Below are 16,307 nucleotides of genomic sequence, written 5' to 3' on the forward strand. Positions count from 1 at the left end.
ATCGCTCCTGAAAACAGCCCCCACCCCTGAACCGACTTGGAATGTCACAATAAAACAGACAGTTGCTTCCAAACACTCGCCCCGACTTTACTGCAAAGCGTCCGACTGTGCAGATGCTTGGGGGCAGAGCGTGCGAAGAGCAGGCTCGGTGAGGACATGTGGCCCTGCGAGGGCAGGGTGATCCCAGCACTGTGGGCCCTGCACTCTCCTTGTGCCCATCTCCAGAAGATGCTGCCAGGGAGGGGACCCCCAGGAGCACCCCGGGTCAGCTTCCCGGCGACCAGCACCCACAGGAAGCAGGGGAGCCTGGGGCCACAGAAATAAGACCAGATGTTGGGGCACAGGATGGCCAGGTTGGGGTGCAGCCCCCAATCCAGTGTTTGCTTCCAACCTGCCACCCTTCCGTGACCCCCAATCTCCACCCCGGGGCCTGCCTCTGAGAAGGGACAGGCACAGCAAGTTTGACCCCAGGGCCCTGGATGCCTGAGGCTTGGGGACATAGGGGTCCCCATCCTGGAAAGCAGGGGTGGGTGGGGGAGCAGGGCCACGCCAGCCCAGGCCTCCTCACACGCTCGCCCGGGGCTCGTCCGGTCTCCAAAGCTTCACATTTCTGGGCGCCCTCTGCCAGGGTCCCTGAGGGGGCGGTATTCTCGGGGCCAGGCTCTGTTCCAACGCCGGACCCCGTGCTTCCACGTGGGGGGCTCCCACCACCGAGATCCTTCCATCTGGGGGCTTCTCACGACATTTCTGCTCAGGGCTCTGCATGCCTCGATTCTCCCACCGGGCCCCTTCCACGGCGGCTCAGCAGCACACGGGGCCCATGGCCTCCTTGGGGTCCCCGCCGGGCACCCCGCTCAACTCCTGGGCTGTGTCCTGGGTCTCATTTCTGGGGGCCCTGGTCGCATTGGCCCGCACTGAGATGTGGTCCCAGCCCCCCTGCAAGCAGAGGCCGTGTCCAGGGGTCTGGGTTGCAGGCAGGGATGGTCCCAGACCCCGCCCCAACCCCCACTGCAGCCGAGCCTGTTCACTCTGGTCCAGCCTCCACCCCCCTGGAGCCCCCGGACCCCCGTGGCGCTGCTTGCTTACCCCAATGCCGTAGTCCCAACGCTGGCCCTCAGGCTCCGGGGGCCGCACCCCGACACGGTGGCACACGGTGCCCCGGCTGAGGCTGTGACTGCCCTGCACCTTGTCAGCGATGACCCAGACCTGGTCCAGGGGCCCCACAGAAACCAAACGCACATTGTTGGACACATGTGCCCAGCTGCTGCCCTGCGGGTAGCTGGGCGTCACCCCCCGGCGGTGCCATAGGTTCCCTGGAGAGAGAAGGGAGCCGTGGCCCAGGGTCACTGGAAGGTCACACCCCCAGCACGGCCGTGGGGGAGCCCCCACCCCCAAGTTTAGCACTGCTCCTCTGTGGGTGCCCCCATGTGAGTGGGAGTGGGGACCTCATGCGGGGGACCCCAAAACCACCAATCCCGGGGTAGACCAGGGGTTCATTACATCACGGTGCTTAGGGGAGGGACCCCCAAAGGCTCCCCAATGCCCACTTGCCATTTTCGTCCAAGGCGAACACGGACGTCTGCCCCACAGACACTTGCTTCAGCCTCTGCTTGGGGGGTGACGGGATGTGGTACCAGCAGTCGCCTGCAATGGTCACAGGGCGCCATGCAGTGGGCAGTCCTCCTAGCCCCCAGCCCCGGCCCCTGCCTGACCTGGGCTCTCGTGTCCTACAAACTGGGACCAGTGAGTGGGAACCCCGAGTCCAGGTGCAGAGAGCTGGGCAGCACCCATGGCGGGGTGGGGCAGGTGGACCCCCGCAGTCCCCGAGCCCCCAATGGCCTCAGGAAATGCGTGTGCGGCTGAACTGGACTTGCCAGCCCCTCGAGACAGTGCACAGGGAGCTGGGCTGAGGCCACACTGAGGCGGGTGGGGGCCACCTGGGGTGTGCGCACTCACCAGCCGGCTGCGAGGAGGACACGGCGCCCCGGTAGAAGGCGGAGCCGTCCCTGGCCACAGCCCACACCTGACAGCAGCTGCCGATGGATATGGAGCTGAAGGGCTGGTCCGTGCCCACGTGCAGCCAGGAGCAGCCCTGAGGGGCGGACCTGAGTGAGGCCTGAGCTTCCTGCTGGGGCCAAGGTTTGGGGGATCCAGGGTGCCCTCAACACCCCTGTCCCCCCCCCACCCTCCGCCCAGGGGCCGTGGGGGGTGGGCTGGGCCCCAATGCTGGGTGCTCACGGCAGGGTTGAGTTCAGTCACGCCCAGGCGACACAGCACGTCCCCCTTGTCACTGATGGCCCAGAGTGCAATGGCCTGGCCATGCTCCTGCGCGCCAGGGCCCTCGGGCATGATGGACACATCCGCCAGGCCCACTGGGGCCACCTCCAGCCATGGCCCACTGGTCAGCAGCTTGCACTTCCTGTGTGGGGGAGAGACACGGGTTTGGCGCGTGGAGCTGCAGAACTGCAGGCTGGGGAGGGGGTGAAGGGCCAGTCCCCACCCCCATGCTGGGGGCAGTGAGTGACATTTCTCTTATTTGCTCTAGAAAACAAATGCAGAAACGGGAGAGCCTGGGTGCCCGCGGGCACTTCCTGGCCTGACATTTACTTTGATTCCTTGCCCCGCCCCCGCCCTCCCCATTTCCTACAGGGGGGCCCCCACACCCCGCCCCTGCCAACTCAGCCCTTACCTGGCCCAGCACCTTCTCCTGACAAAGTCCTTCATGGTCTTGTACCCGTGGTAGGAGCTGCGAGAGAGAAGCCAAGACCCAGACCACGGCGTGGAAGTTTCTGGAAAGTGACACAGCACAGGCCCGACGAGGCAGGGCTGTGTGTTGGGGGTGCCCAAAGGGGACACTAAGCCTTCCCAGCGGTGGCTGTCCCACCTGGGCTGCATTCAGGGGATGCTGTATGCTTCCCAACCTGGCCAGGCTCTGGGGCACTGTCAGGACCTGAGGGGACGCGGCCCCCAGACAAGGCAGGGCTGACACACTGCCTTGCTCCCAGGACACCCCTGGTCTCACTTCCTGCTGGGCTCAAGCTTCCAGTCGTCTCCTCCCTGGGGCCTGGTCCAGAGCCCTGCAAAGTGCCCCTGCGAAGGCCCCCGAGGCCACAACACTCCCTCCAGGGACCCCAGACAGGCCTGCAAGCCCTCTCGTGCCTGCTGCCCCCCAAGGAGGGACAGAGTGGGGCCCCCAGAAGAGATGCTCACGCGGGGAAGTCGCTGGCGTACTGCCACCCCTCGTGGTCCGTGCCCCCGGGAACGCTGAAGTCCACGAACCAGTCCGAAACCTGGGGAGGGGCCGGTCAGTGCAGGCGCCCACCCCTGATCCCTGCCCCCACCGTCCCCTTGTCCCCTGCTCACCCAGGTCCACTGCAGGGAGGGGGGCTTCGTGCCGGCCTTGGTGCACTCCTGAAGGCCAGAGGCGTCGCTCCACATGTACCGGTCCGTGGGCAGACCCCTGCGGGAGGAGGGTGGCGGTGGACAGAGGCAGTGCCGGTTGTCCTGTCCCCTGAGAAGTCCCAACCCAGGCACAGAGGCCGCCAGAAGCAGGGTGTGTGCAGAGGCCAGGGTGAGCCAGAGCTGCACCCACTCCAGCAGGTGGCCGGGGAGGGCTGAGGTGGCCACACAGAAGGACACCAGAAGTTTTCCACCAGCAGGTGCAGGGCCGGGAGGAACTGTCTCCTGGCAGCAGGAGTCTATGGGTTTTTAAAAATGTGTTTGAGGGGCCACACCTGGCAGTGCTCAGGGGTTACTCCTGACTGTGTCCAGGGCTCACTCCTAGTGGGCTTGGGGGACCATATGGGATGCCGGGATGGACCCTGGGCTGGCAGCGAGCAAGACAAATGCCCTCCCTGCTACTATTGCTCCAGCCCCTGACTGCAGAAATCGGATTCCAGCCTGAACTGAGAACCAAGAGCTACATTAAGTCACCTGAAGTGGCGGAGCCTGGGCAGCACTCGGACCCCTTAGGTGGGGAGCTGTGCTCCCGGGGGTCCAGAAGGCACCTCTCCCCAAGGCCCAAGGCAGGTTCAGGGCACAAGTGGGGCATGAGGGCCTGCAGGGTGCACGGTGGTCACTGGCATGAGCAAATTTGGGTCCTGTCTCAGCGATGAAGAGAGAAGCCACAGATGGGCACCGGAAGCTGCTCACCAGCACGGCACAGACTGGGCTGGATAGAGAAGTGGGGACCCCCAGCGCAGGATGGAGCCGTGGCTTCCCACACGCAAGGCTCTAGCCTGAAGCCACCCCCTGGACCCGGATGCGGGTGGGAAAGACCAGGACAAGAGTCCTCTGACCTGCCATCTTGACACTGAGGGTGCAGAACTGAAATCTGGGAGCTATGGCGTTCCCCAGAACCTAAAGCAATGGAATAACCATTTTTTTGTCCCTGAGAAAACTGCAAAAGAGCCAAAGAGGAGTTCAGGACGGGGAGAGAGGGAGCAAAGGAGAAACCTCAGGAGCAGGCAGCGCGGGGTGGGGGCAGCCAAGTGTCGGGTCTGGCCTGGAGACAGTGTTGGCACTGGGGGGTTCCCTAAGGTCAGCGGTCCCTCTTGGCGTTTCTGAGTGCACATGCCTGTGTTTCCAGATCGGGCACCGAGTGGGTCACACAACTTCTGTGTACCCCACGTCTAAAGACAGTTTCTCCGACATCTCTTGGTGCCAGGCAACTGCCCCCACCTCAGGCGTGGTCATGCTGGGCCACCGTCCCCGACCTCAGGTGCGGCCATGCCGAGCACCTGTCCCCCACCTCAGACTCGGCTGTGCCGGGCTGCCCCCCCACCTGGCAGTGTAGCCTGTGACGGGGTTCCAGCGCTGGTTCTCGTAGATTCGGACACACTTCACGTCTGACTGCGGGTAGACGTTACTCGTGGCCAGTCCTGCGGGAGAGGCGGCTGTGAGGGTCAGGACCCCCTGATCAGAGTGAACCAGGGTGGGGGCGGGGCACACGGACTCACTGTTCTGGCTGCACTTCTCAGTCTCCTGCCCCCACCCCCAGCTGGCTCTGCCCACTCCCTCTGGGAGCCTCAAGGTCAAAGGTGAGTTCTGGCCACCCTCCAAGCGGCGTGGACTGTCCTCACCTCTCAGCTTTTAGCTGCCCAGAACTTGGGGTGCCCCGAGGGATTCTGTGAGCTCATTCCCTAGCACAGGAACAGCTTCTGGGGGAGCGGAAGGCCGGAGGCCCTCAGCTGTGATGCAGTGGGACATGGTGGGGCTGCCCCTCTAGAACCTTCCAAGTCCTGTCCTCTATGACAGTGTGGGAAGGAGCCGGCGCTGAAGGTCACTTGACTCAGGATGGAGCAGGGGATGAGGGGAGGGGAGAGCACGTGGGGGGTCCTCACCTGAGAAGCAGCCCCCGCCATAGCCGCCAGTGTAGACCCAGGCCGTGTGGTCGTACCCGATGCCCCACACCACGCCCCGGCCATTGGCCTCCACAGCCCGCAGGTGGCCCCCCATCTGCCGCCAGAACCTGGGGGCACAGGGAGAGGGTGGGAACCTGTCCCAAAGGGCTTTCCAGTCCTCGTCCCCAGCCCGTAATGAGACAATGGGGCTGCCTGCCCCCCCCCCCAGTGTCAGTGTCGGGAATCCTAGGGGCATGGGACCCTCAGGAACTGCCACCTGAGCCCCATGCCATGTGGGTGGAGGGTGTGTGGCCCAAGGCCGCCACCACATGCCCACCCTGAATGTCACACCACCTGGTAGCTCCACCCTGAGGCACTGGCACAGGATGGGGGCCTGGGGCCCGGGACGCAGTGAGCGGGGTGGCGGGGCCCCCTTTCTGGAAGCACAGCCCCAGGGCCAGGTCACTCACATCTGGTCACAGGGCAGCGGGTGCTCAGCGTCCTCCAGGTGCAGGCCTGGCTCGCTCACAAAGATGTCCCCCTTGCAGGTGACAGACCAGATGGCCTGTGGGGACGGACGGCCGTGGAGCCTGCGGCTCTCGCAGCAGGACTGGCTGAGCAGGGCGAGCTGGGCGGGGACACGGCAGGTCAGCAGGGCTGGGGCTGGGTTCTGGGCCCAGCTGCCCCCACCCGTGGGACCCTCACCCAGTCATTCATGTCCTGCTCGGTGGCAGCTGCCAGCCGCACGGGCCACCTCTGGCGCGTCCTCTCGGGGGTGTAGAGTGCGAAGGAATGTTTGGTCTCGTTGAGCACCGGCACCAGTGCCGTTACCTCGTTGAGGAGCAGGTGGATGTACTGGTGACAGAGGCGAGTGTTGCCTTGGGGCCGGGGACACACACCATGGGGCCATCCCCACCCCATATGGCTGGTCCAGGGCTTGGGGCAGTGAAGGAGACAGGCTGAGCAGGCTCTTAAGATGAGGGTGCAGAGGGGCTCAAATTCACAGGGTACCCATCAGCCCCGCCCAGCCTTCAGGCAGCACTTTCTGGATGCAGGTTCTGGTTCCCCCCACCCCACGGCACCTTCTTCTCCTCATGCACCACGTAGTAGATGAAGAGGATGCTGTCCCGGACACCATCGAGCCCCGTGAACTGCTCCAGCGCCACGCGTACGTCCACCCACTTGTGGGGTTTCCAGTTGCACCACCACTGCAGGGTCCCCGTCTTCATCCACACCGACTGAGCGGAGGGTGGGGGCAGGGTTAGGCCGGTGGGTGGGGCCGGACAGGAGGGGTGGAGGCAGACCGATGGGGAACTCTTCTGTCTTGCATTCCCTGCTCCCCTCAGGTTCGGTGGGGCCACCACCCACGACAGGAATGGGGGGCCTGGTGCTGCCTGCGCCTCCTGAGGTTTTGCAAACAAGGATGGCTCCAGGCAGGAGCCTAATGCTTCCTGGGCCTGAACCTGGGCGCTGTGGCATGGCTGCAGGATCGCACAGGCCCCACCCTGTGTCCCTGCAGCATCACCACACTGGAAGCACAAGGGTTGGCCTCCGTGGGTGCCAGGGTAGTCTCGGGACCGGTCCCCTGGCCTGGGTGGGCACCCACCTGCTCCACGGCCTGCTCATAATGGCGGAAGTTCTCCAGTTCCCGCTTGGTCCTCTCCGTGAGCTGCTGGAAGATCTGCTTGCGCCAGGCAGCGGTCTGGGCGGGCGTGATGGACAGGGACAGCGACTGCACGGATGGGGACAGGCCTGTGGGCGGCCGAGATCTCAGGGGCTGCTGGGGCACCTCTCGGAGAGGTGGGGATGGGCTGGGAGGCCCGGCGTCTGACGCCAGTCTTACCCGAGGGGACTGTGAACCACTTGAGCGTGGCGTGGGACTCCACGACACAGGCCCCTCCTGACACCCAGGCCCACAGCAGGTGGTCGGCGGCGGCGTAGGGCTCCTCCAGCGCCAGTGCAGGGCCGGGCACCCGTGGGGCCTCCTTCAAGTCAATGTTGGTCCAGGGCAGCTCGGCTGGGTCGGGGTGCAGCTCGGGCCCTGAGGCCTGGGGGGCCGGGGCAGGGGCCTCGCCACACTCGGGGTTCCTGGGGCCGCCCACCGACTCGGCTGGGGTGGGCTGCTCAGACCCAGCTTGCTCGGCCTCCGCGTCACTGGGCACGCAGGACTCGCCACTGCCCCTCACCTCGTCACCGAAGAAGCAGCCAGCACTGGAGGGGTGGGTGGGTGTGCGTGAGCCCTGAGAGGACACGCTGCCGGGGGGTCATCAGCTCAGCACACACCCTCCCCTGTGCCGCTTCCGGGGGTTGGCTGACCCCTTGCTGCTTTACGCGCACCTGTGCCCTCTTCCTGAGAGCTGGACGTGGCCCCCGTCTGTGCCTGTGGGCAGATGGGGCCGGGCAGCACTTTGCACTGACCCAAGCTCGCACTGGACTGTGGCACCTGCTATTTGGGCTTGGGGGCGCTCACAGGCCCCGTGCCAGGAGCACTGAATGTGAGCATTCATGTCACGCAATGCCACAAACCTGCCAGCCCTGACACTGGGGTAGCTCGTGCCTGCTTTCCGCCCTACTCTGCCTCTACCCCAGCTGCCTCGCCAGACTCTCAGAGAAGTGGCTTCCCAGGAGGGGACCGTGCATGACAGTCCTCCTATTTGGGCCTGGTGTCCCCGACAGAACACAGGTGAGACAGAACACCGCACTATGGCACTTCCTGATCACACTGGCTTGTCTCCACCTTCAGCTCTTGTGGATGGCACGTTGTGGCATTCACAAGTGACAGCTTGAATGCCAGCTTCCAATTTTGGGTGTGGGGGGCAGCCACAGCCAGAGGTGCTCAGGGTCATCCTGGTGGTGGCTGGGACAGAAGCAGGTCTCTGGCACACACAGGCCCTGCTCCGTCCTCCAGCCTCGGCGCATGTCTCCCCAGCTCGAGGAGGCCCTGCTGGCTGCATCCTGTGGCAAGGGAGGGTCACCACATCCTGCCCAACTTGCAGCCCGTTGTGACAGCTGTCCTGCGGCGGGAGTGGGTCTGTGGCTATGATTTGCATTTCCCTAAAGGTCACCCAGAGCAGCTATGCACCTGCTGTGACCCCGACCCCTGGGGGAGGCGTACCCATCACATTCTTTACCCTTTGGGTTTCTGTTTGGTTTTGTTTTAGGGGCACGCTGGGCTGGTACTTGGGGGACCCTGAAGTGCGGGGTCAAATGTGGGCTCAGGTCCTCAGACACATCTCCGTGGGCCCCTTGGTCCTTTTCCATTTTTGGTTTTTGGGCCATACCAGGCGATGCTGCCAGGGATCCTAGGTGAGCTGTGTGTAAGGCAAGCGCCACCCCCCTGTCCTGTCTCCCCACGTCTTGGCCATTTTTAATTGGGCGCTTATCAAAGCAGAAGATGGCAGATTCTAGCTGCTGGCCCCTTGTCTGACAGTCTGTGAAACTCTGCCCTGCTGTGAGCTGCTCTGGTCTGCAAACAGGGGCTTGGGGGGCTCAAACATTCTGATAATGTCCAGTTTCTTCTGTGTTGTGCAGCAAGGCTGGAGGGGACCCTCACCAGAGGCACCAAATCAGACCCTCCAAGAAAAATGGTGGTACACAGTGGTACACGGGGAGCAAACAGGTTTGTGCTGAGGTGTGGCGGAGGAGAGGGTGCGGGGACCAGGCCTGGCTGGGGTGTGACAGGCTCTGCGGGGTCCTGGTTCCAGCCGACAGATCTGTGTGTGCCTAGACTGGTGCCTGGGCAGGGCTGCCCACCCCATCCCGGCCTCTCCGTCCCCCGATAGCCAGCACACCTGGGGTCTTACGAGAAATGCAAAACCTCCTCCCCAGGGCCAGATTCGCTGAAACAGAAACTGGGCGGTTAGGGCCAGGGAACCAGACGCCCCACCCCTGGGGCCCCGTGCCAGGCTGGCTTCTCGCCCCATCTCCTCTGCCGGGAGCCCCGCGTGAGCAGCCACACCACCGTGCCCTGCTCCAGGACGCTGCTGGGGACCCTGCAGGGATAGACGCGTCACCCCAGCCTTGGTTCACCTGTCACCTCTCCCACTGGCCATGCCCAAGGCCATTGCTAGCCGAGCCTGGACCCTGGGCCCCCCTCGACGGCTCCCCGCGGTCACCTGAGCAGGCTGGAGGAGCTCCCTGAGTGGGAGCGGTCACAGTCCCGGCTGGCCATGATGACCTTCCACATCTTGCCGCTCAGCTCACTCGGGGTGACACCCTGCCGGAAGTAGATGGCGCGGTCCTCCCCGCCGATGCCCCAGACCTGCAGAGACACGGGGTGGTGTAGGAGTGACAGGCAGGGGCTGGGTGGGGGCACCTCCAATAAGGCAGAGGGCTGTGTGCTGCGGCAGGATGCCGAGGGTGGAAGGAGAGCAGCGCTTGGGAGCCCCAGCTTGGGAGAAACAGGGGTGCCGTCCTGGACACGGAGACTCACGTGAGCCCAGAGGGCAGTGCTGCTTCTGGGCACCCAGAACCCTGTCTGTGACCCCGATCTCATTTTCTCTGAGAGAGGGCAGGGTCACCCCTTGGGCTCTGGACCAAGGGGGGCTGTGGGTGGGAGCATAGGGAGGACACCCCCTCCCCCTGGGCAGAGCTGCTAACCCGTGCCATGGAAGGAGGGTATCTTGCTTCAAGGCCCCCCAAAGCCCACCACCCGCCAGCAGGGCCCCGGGGAGCTGCATTCGAGGAGGAGCTTCATCCGCTGAGTCAGGAGGAATTTCCTCCATGGGCCAGCGGCAGCCCCAGCAGCCTCAGGAGGGGCAGGAGGGGCAGCTGGGGACCCACAAACCTGGTCGTGCAGCCCAACGCCAACCATCAGCATCTCCCCCACCATCTCCACCCAGCTCGTGCCACAGGGATTGTGGGAGTTGACGCCTCTTCGGAACCAAACCTGAAAAGCCAGAGACACACAGGCTTCCTGGGATGGGGTGACTGGCGCTGGAAGCAGCAGGATTTCCCCCCAACAAATGGGCTCAGTGCTACGTCACTGGGGGCCTCTGCTCCCCACCCTGCCTGGGGCTGCGGGTCACCTGCTCAGCTGTACCTGTCCTGGGGCTTCCTGTCTGTTATCTGGCTCCCTGATTCTTTCAAGAACCTTCTCTCCACCAGTTCACACTAGGGGAAGCCTCCTGACACAGGGCAGTAGCCGGCTCATTGCAACAGCGAGGGGTGGGAGGTAGAGGTGCCCCCTGGGAAGTGGGGGGCAGGGGCAGCCCAGCCACATGTCAATGCAGATGGGGACCCTTCTCCTCATTAAGTTGGTCTCTGAGGGGAGGATCCTCATGGTGGGACAGAGGAAAATCTTTCCTTTCTTGCCTCATTACCAGGACAAGCTCTGTCTTCGCCCATATTTTCTGAAATCGTCTCTTTTAGGCTAACCAGCTTGTGAAAATATAAATCGAGGGGCCGGAGCAATAGTACAGTGCAGCAATAGTACAATACAAATACAGAGCACTGTCTTGAATGCAACTGACCTGAGTTCCATTTCTGGGACCTGATGTGGTCCCTCAAGCCCCACCAGGGCTTAGCCCTGAACTGCTGGACGAGACCACCAAACAAAACAAACAACAAAAAAGTGCGGGGGGGGGGGGGGTTGGCAGATCCCAATGGCCACCAGCAACCTGCCCTCTGCTGCAGGAGAGGCTGGAGCGGGTGAGGGGGGGCACCCCAGGACCGGCTGGGAAATGGGGACCCAGTAGCACCTGTGCTTCGGGTGAGGGCACAGGACTGGGGGGTCGGGTGAGAAGTGGGAGCCCACACCCCAGAGCCCTGCCATCTTACCTTCCGGTCCTTGGTGACAGCCCAGACCACGCAGACACCCACGGACACGTGCATGATTCCATTCTCGGCGGTGGGCGGTTCCACCACAGACCAGGAGCTCCCTGCCCGGCCCCCAAGGAGAGCAGGGACACCTGTCAGAGAGGAGACTCCACTTCTCCTGTCCCCCGCCCCCCAAGCTCCTCGGTGCCCACCTTTGGGGTTGTTCCTGCTCACGCCTTCACGGACCAGGGCCTGCCCCTCCCAGAGCGTGGCCCACAGGAGGTCATGGGGCCCACAGCTGACCTGTGCCACCTCCCCTGGGGTGTCCACCAGGGACCATGAGGAGCCTTCGGGGCTGCAGTGGCTGACGCCCTCTCTGTACCATACCTGGAGGTCAGGCGCACATTCAGGGTTGGGGGCAGACAAACGTTCTCTTCACCTGCATCCCCATGTCCCTTCCGGGCACACCACTTCCCACCCTGCCAAAGCCCAACCCCTCAAACCTCAACTTCGGCCTTCCTTGAGGCAGGACGGGGTCCCTTCGTGTGTGAGAGCCCCCCCAATCCCCACCCCTATCCCCTCCCACTCGCCATATCCCCTCACACCTCCCACTCCCTTCCAGCCTCATCCCCCTTTCACCCAGCCGAGCGGCCCCAATGCCCTGCGCCCCCTGGTGGCCACGTGCCCTCCAACTGTGCTCTCTAGGGGAAGCTGGGGTCCCGGAAGGGTAAACAGGAACTCCCCTAACCAGAGGCATTAGGCTTGCTCCCTCCTCCTCTCCCCGGCCTAAAGGGGATGTGCAGCCAGACACCCCCTTTTTTTGGGCTCAGCATAGTCTGTCGGGGCTGCCTGTCCTTACACGAGACACACTGTCGAGGGTGCCTACTGCCTACTCTGCTCTTGGAACCTCCTGGTCGTGTCACACCTGCCCAGTCTCTGTCCATCCGCCCACCCTCCCCACCATACACACACCTGTCCAGTCACTGCCCATCTGCCCATCATTCCTCTCACCTGCCCTCCCACCCCCTCTGCACCCATCCATACACCTACCTACTTGCCCTCTCTCCCCCTTGCTCTCCCACCCCCATGCACCCATCCATACACACACCCATTCAGACACCTGCCCTCTCGCTCCCTCCCCCGCTCCCCCCATGCACCCATCAACACACCCGATCTCTTGCCCCCTCCCGCCACACCCCCATGCACCCATCCTTCCATGTATCCTCCCCCTCCCATCCATCTTCCCCCCGTCCCTCCCGACAATTATTGGTCTGTGTGGAGGTCCCATGGGGACTGTTCCCCCAGGGATTAGACCCCCTTGATAGAACGTGGACCCACAGTGGGTGCTGCTTAATTGCTCTGGGGGCTCAAGAGAAGGGCAGGGCAGGCCCAGTTTGGGTGGCTCAGAAGATCAGGGTCCCAGGGGTTCCCAGGACAGGATTCCTGGGGGACAACAGTGGTCACAGGCCACCTGTGCGGGGCAGCTCTGCTGTGTCAGGTGCCCTGCTCCCCGCCTTCCTGTGGGTACACAGAAGGGCCGAGCCTTACCTTTCCCTGCAGGGACACAGCCCACACTGACAGGTAACCCACGGGCTCGTCTGTGACCTCCCACCCCCCCACTGAGAGGTCGTTGAAGGGGTCCTCCAGCTGCTGGGGGTCGTCATCCATGAAAGGGATCTAGATTGAACCAAGAAGGAATGAGGAATGAGGCTGGGGCCACCACCCTGGGCACGCGGCACCTCCTAGGGGTCTGGGGGTTCACCCTCATGACCCCCTCTCTCCACCCACCGCATCTCACCAAGCCCAGCGTGAGCTCCCCGCTCTAGACCCACTGGGATGTGACCCGCGGGCCTCTCTCCAGGGTTCAGAAGGGGTCAAGGCCTGCGTGTCCTCCAAGGACACTCAGGAGCCCTGTGCAGGCCTTGAGTGCCTAAGCTGGGGACTTCCTCTGGGTCTAGAGGAAAGCCCAGGAGCCAGAGCAGGGCAGGAGAGCATGAGGGGCACAGCAGCATGGACCGGACATGCTCTGGGCCAAGGCAACCGGACCCCACTAGCCAAGAGGCACATGACAGGATGCGTCCCTGGAACAGGGCACCCCTCAAAGGCCAGGGAGCTGCAATGCATACATGACCTTCCACGGAGCCCTGTCCCTAGCCAGCCCCGCCACACGGCCCCCAAACCTTGGCCCAGGTGTCTCGGGACTTGTACTTCCGGTAGCGGATCCAGCGCCGCCGCCGCACGCAGGAATTCCACTTCTGGTCCCTGGTATAGGTGGCTGGGAAGTCGATGGCATAGGTCCAGCCCTGAAAACAGGGGAGTACTCTTAGGGTAGGGCTGCAGGAGATGCCGAGGGAGGCAGATGGGGGAGGATGCGGCGGGACTCAGCCAGGTCAGGGATCTCGGGTGCTGGGGCGAGGTGGGGGAACCTGGGGGCAGCCCAGCCCAGAGCGCCCCTCCCCACACAGCCAGAGTGGAAACCCCGTTCACCTACCCCTTTCTCGGTGGGTTCCCCGCCAAAATTCTCATCCACGTACCAGTCCGACTCCCACTCCCAGTGCGGCGAGGGCAGCGCCACCCCGTCCAGCGGCCGGGGCTGGAGGCCACTCACGTCGCTCCACCCCCAGCGGTCACTGGGCAGCAGCTTCTCACAGAAGCCACCCACTGGGTTCCAGCGCTGCGGACCAACCAGAGAGAACCTGAGTGGACTGGTGGTGGTGGTGGGGGACCCTGGGACCCCTGCCTGCCCCTCTCCAGGCCAGGAATGAGCAAGGTCCCGCCCAGATGACAGGGTCTCTCTCAAGAGCTTGGCTGGCTCCTCAGGGTGACTGACCCTAGAGGGGGAATGCACTCTGGGGCTCCTGGAAACCACCAGAACCTAGCCCAGGGGGCCTGGCCAGCCTCCCAGGGTGAGGACACTGGACAGATGCCCCTTGCTGTTGGCTCTCTCCCACCCTGAAGCGCGCCCCACCCTGCAGCCCCCACCTGGTTCTCATAGGCCTCCTCCCGGCAGCGGATGAGGACATCGCTGGCGCACACGTACACGTAGACCTGGTTGTCGCAGGCGATGCCCCAGCAGCACTGCGCAGTGGCGCTGACCCGCTTGAACTCCAGCTGCGTGTCCCTGCAGGGCTCCCAGTACTGGCCAGCCGTGGACAGTGTGTGCACGTGCCCGAACAGGTCCACCGCCCACAGCACCGAGCTGGGCATGGCTGCTGTCAGTGCCCTTGGACTTTCTGTTCCTCCAACTAAGGGGACATTGTCCCAAACACAGAGTAGAGAGGAAAGAGAGAGAATGTTACTCCCAACCCCTAGCTCTGCAGGAGCAGTGACTCTGAATCCTTGGCCATATTTTCTTCTGATATTTCAGGTCAAAAAGTGTCAGGCCTGGGGTGAGGCTTAGGGAGAGTATGTGCCCAGCAGGCATGAGGCTGTGAGTTCGACCCCTGGCACCTCCCCACATGCCATCTGGGTGGCACACTGCATCCAAGTGTGTGAACCTAACAGAGCAGCAAGAAGGGGCAGGGAAAGAATAAAAGGCTGCTGGGCTGGAGCGAGCTCGAGGGGCTGGAACGCACTTCACACGCAGGCAGTCTGGCATCCATCCTAGATACCATAGGGTGCCCTGAGCACTGTCGTGGCCGGGAGTGAGCACAGAGCTGGGAGTAGCAGAGGGCAGGGTGTGGCCCAACATTTAAAACTAGGGGCTGGAGCAATAGCACAATGGGCAGGGTGTTTGCTTGCCAAATGACTGACCTGGGTCAGTTCCCCGGCATCACATATGGTCCCTTAACCCTGCCTGGAGTGATTCCTGAGCACAGAACTAGGAGCACTGGTGGGTGGGGGCCCAAAACAAAACAAAGCAAAAAAGAGAAACAACAGAAGATCTCTCTCCCCCAGTTCACCCCACAGTCTGCCGTTAGTGAACTGGGCTGTGTGCGGGCACTCATTCTCTCCCCGTCAGAGAAGTGACTAAGCAGTAATCTCCGCTTGGGATAATTGGCCCTTGGGGCAACTAAAACAGGAGACTGTGGTTCTGAGAGAGGATTGGGTGGGCGTGTGGATTCTGGGACCAGTGACTGTCCAGGCAAAGACGGGGGACAGCAATGCCAAAGCACCTCCTTTTCTTTTTAGCATTTTGGGTCACACCGGGTGAAGCTCGCGGGTTTACTCCTGGTGGTGCGCAGGGGACCATGTGGGGTGCCGGCTTTCGAACCTGGGTTTGGCTGTGTGCAAGGTAAACCCCCTCCCCGCTGTACTATGGCTCTGGCCCTTAATTAAGGTACCTTCTTTGGTACTGCGCCCCCAACTCCTCAGGTGCCCCTTCTTGGCTGACCCAGGTAACTGTCTGGGGAACACAAGGTCAGAGGGGGGTCCCGGGTCACCGGGTGAAGGGGAGGCGGGAACACTGTTCAAAGCAGCAACCGCAGCTGATGAATCCCAGGAGTGTCCTGAGCGCATCTGCCTGAGGCTGACGCCGCCCTCGGAGCCATCTGCTTCCTCAGGCGCTCGGGGGCCATTAGCCTAAGCCTGGGGACTTCCAGAGAGTGGGGTGTGGCGGAGGGAGGGGCGGTCCCTGCCGGCTGCTCCAGTGACATCTGTCACTCCGGCCGTGTGCAAACACGCAACCGCGGCTCAGACGGCGGCAGGAGCGACCTCGGGGTTCGGAGGGGGGCAGTTTCCGAACTGGGGGGTCCTGCCCGAGAGCCCTCGGCCCCCACAGCGCCTCGCAGGCTGGGCCGCAGGTTGGGGCGGATCGCGCGCCCGGGCGACAGGTGGCCCGGCGCGGCGCCCACCCACCCCGCTAACCCAGCCACGTCTCTGCCCCGCCGGCTGCCCAGAGCGGGGCGCCTGGCTCTTCGCGACTCTCTCCGCCCTGACGGCCCCGACGGGGCGACGCGGTTCCGTGGCCGCGGAGATGCCCGGACGCGAGCGGAGATGGGGGCGTCGCTGCCCGCGCGGATCGGAGGCCCTCCCTGTCTCCTGCCGCGGGAGTCCCGGGCTCTCGCCGCTGTCCCCCTCCGCTGTCCCCCGCCGCAGCACTCACCGTGCCCGGCGCCTCGCGGGGGTCGCGGCGATCGCTCCTCCGCGCTGAGAGCGGCCGGCCCTCCCCCGCGGCGCCGCCCCCACGCGCAGGAAGCGGCAGCCAGACCCTCACCCATTGGCCGGTCTCTCCGTGACGCAACGCGAGGCGCTCTGTGATTGGCTGAG

The 16,307-nt window shown here is 63.8% G+C and overlaps 1 protein-coding gene across 1 annotated transcript; it reads right to left on the bottom strand.

Moving 5' to 3' along the window:
* Positions 1–66: 66 nt before the first annotated feature.
* On the bottom strand, positions 67–16,248 carry TECPR1 (tectonin beta-propeller repeat containing 1). The gene is made up of 24 exons (XM_004617222.2): positions 16,144–16,248; positions 14,082–14,344; positions 13,591–13,773; positions 13,280–13,402; positions 12,648–12,776; positions 11,312–11,486; positions 11,121–11,221; positions 10,129–10,230; positions 9,458–9,603; positions 7,186–7,553; positions 6,949–7,094; positions 6,425–6,580; positions 6,048–6,197; positions 5,813–5,970; positions 5,343–5,470; positions 4,784–4,880; positions 3,364–3,460; positions 3,211–3,290; positions 2,690–2,746; positions 2,239–2,419; positions 1,957–2,092; positions 1,552–1,644; positions 1,087–1,313; positions 67–936 (listed from the first exon to the last, which is right to left on the bottom strand). The coding sequence occupies exons 2-24, from the start codon at positions 14,304–14,306 to the stop codon at positions 802–804; spliced, it is 3,393 nt and encodes a 1,130-aa protein (XP_004617279.2). The 5' UTR covers positions 14,307–14,344; positions 16,144–16,248; the 3' UTR covers positions 67–801.
* Positions 16,249–16,307: the final 59 nt, after the last annotated feature.

The sequence above is a fragment of the Sorex araneus genome, chromosome 4, assembly GCF_027595985.1.
Source record: "Sorex araneus isolate mSorAra2 chromosome 4, mSorAra2.pri, whole genome shotgun sequence".
In the NCBI taxonomy this organism is placed as follows: Eukaryota; Metazoa; Chordata; class Mammalia; order Eulipotyphla; family Soricidae; genus Sorex; species Sorex araneus.

Bases quoted from the DNA above. Each gene is read 5' to 3' on its own strand.
- TECPR1 (XM_004617222.2), bottom strand. From the start codon at position 14,306: ATGCCCAGCTCGGTGCTGTGGGCGGTGGACCTGTTCGGGCACGTGCAC. The intron at 12,777-13,279 runs GTTTGGGGGCCG...GGTTCAATCTAG, and splicing joins CCCGAGACACCTGGGCCAAG to ATCCCTTTCATGGATGACGA. The intron at 7,095-7,185 runs GTAAGACTGGCG...GGCCGCCCACAG, and splicing joins GTGGTTCACAGTCCCCTCGG to GCCTGTCCCCATCCGTGCAG.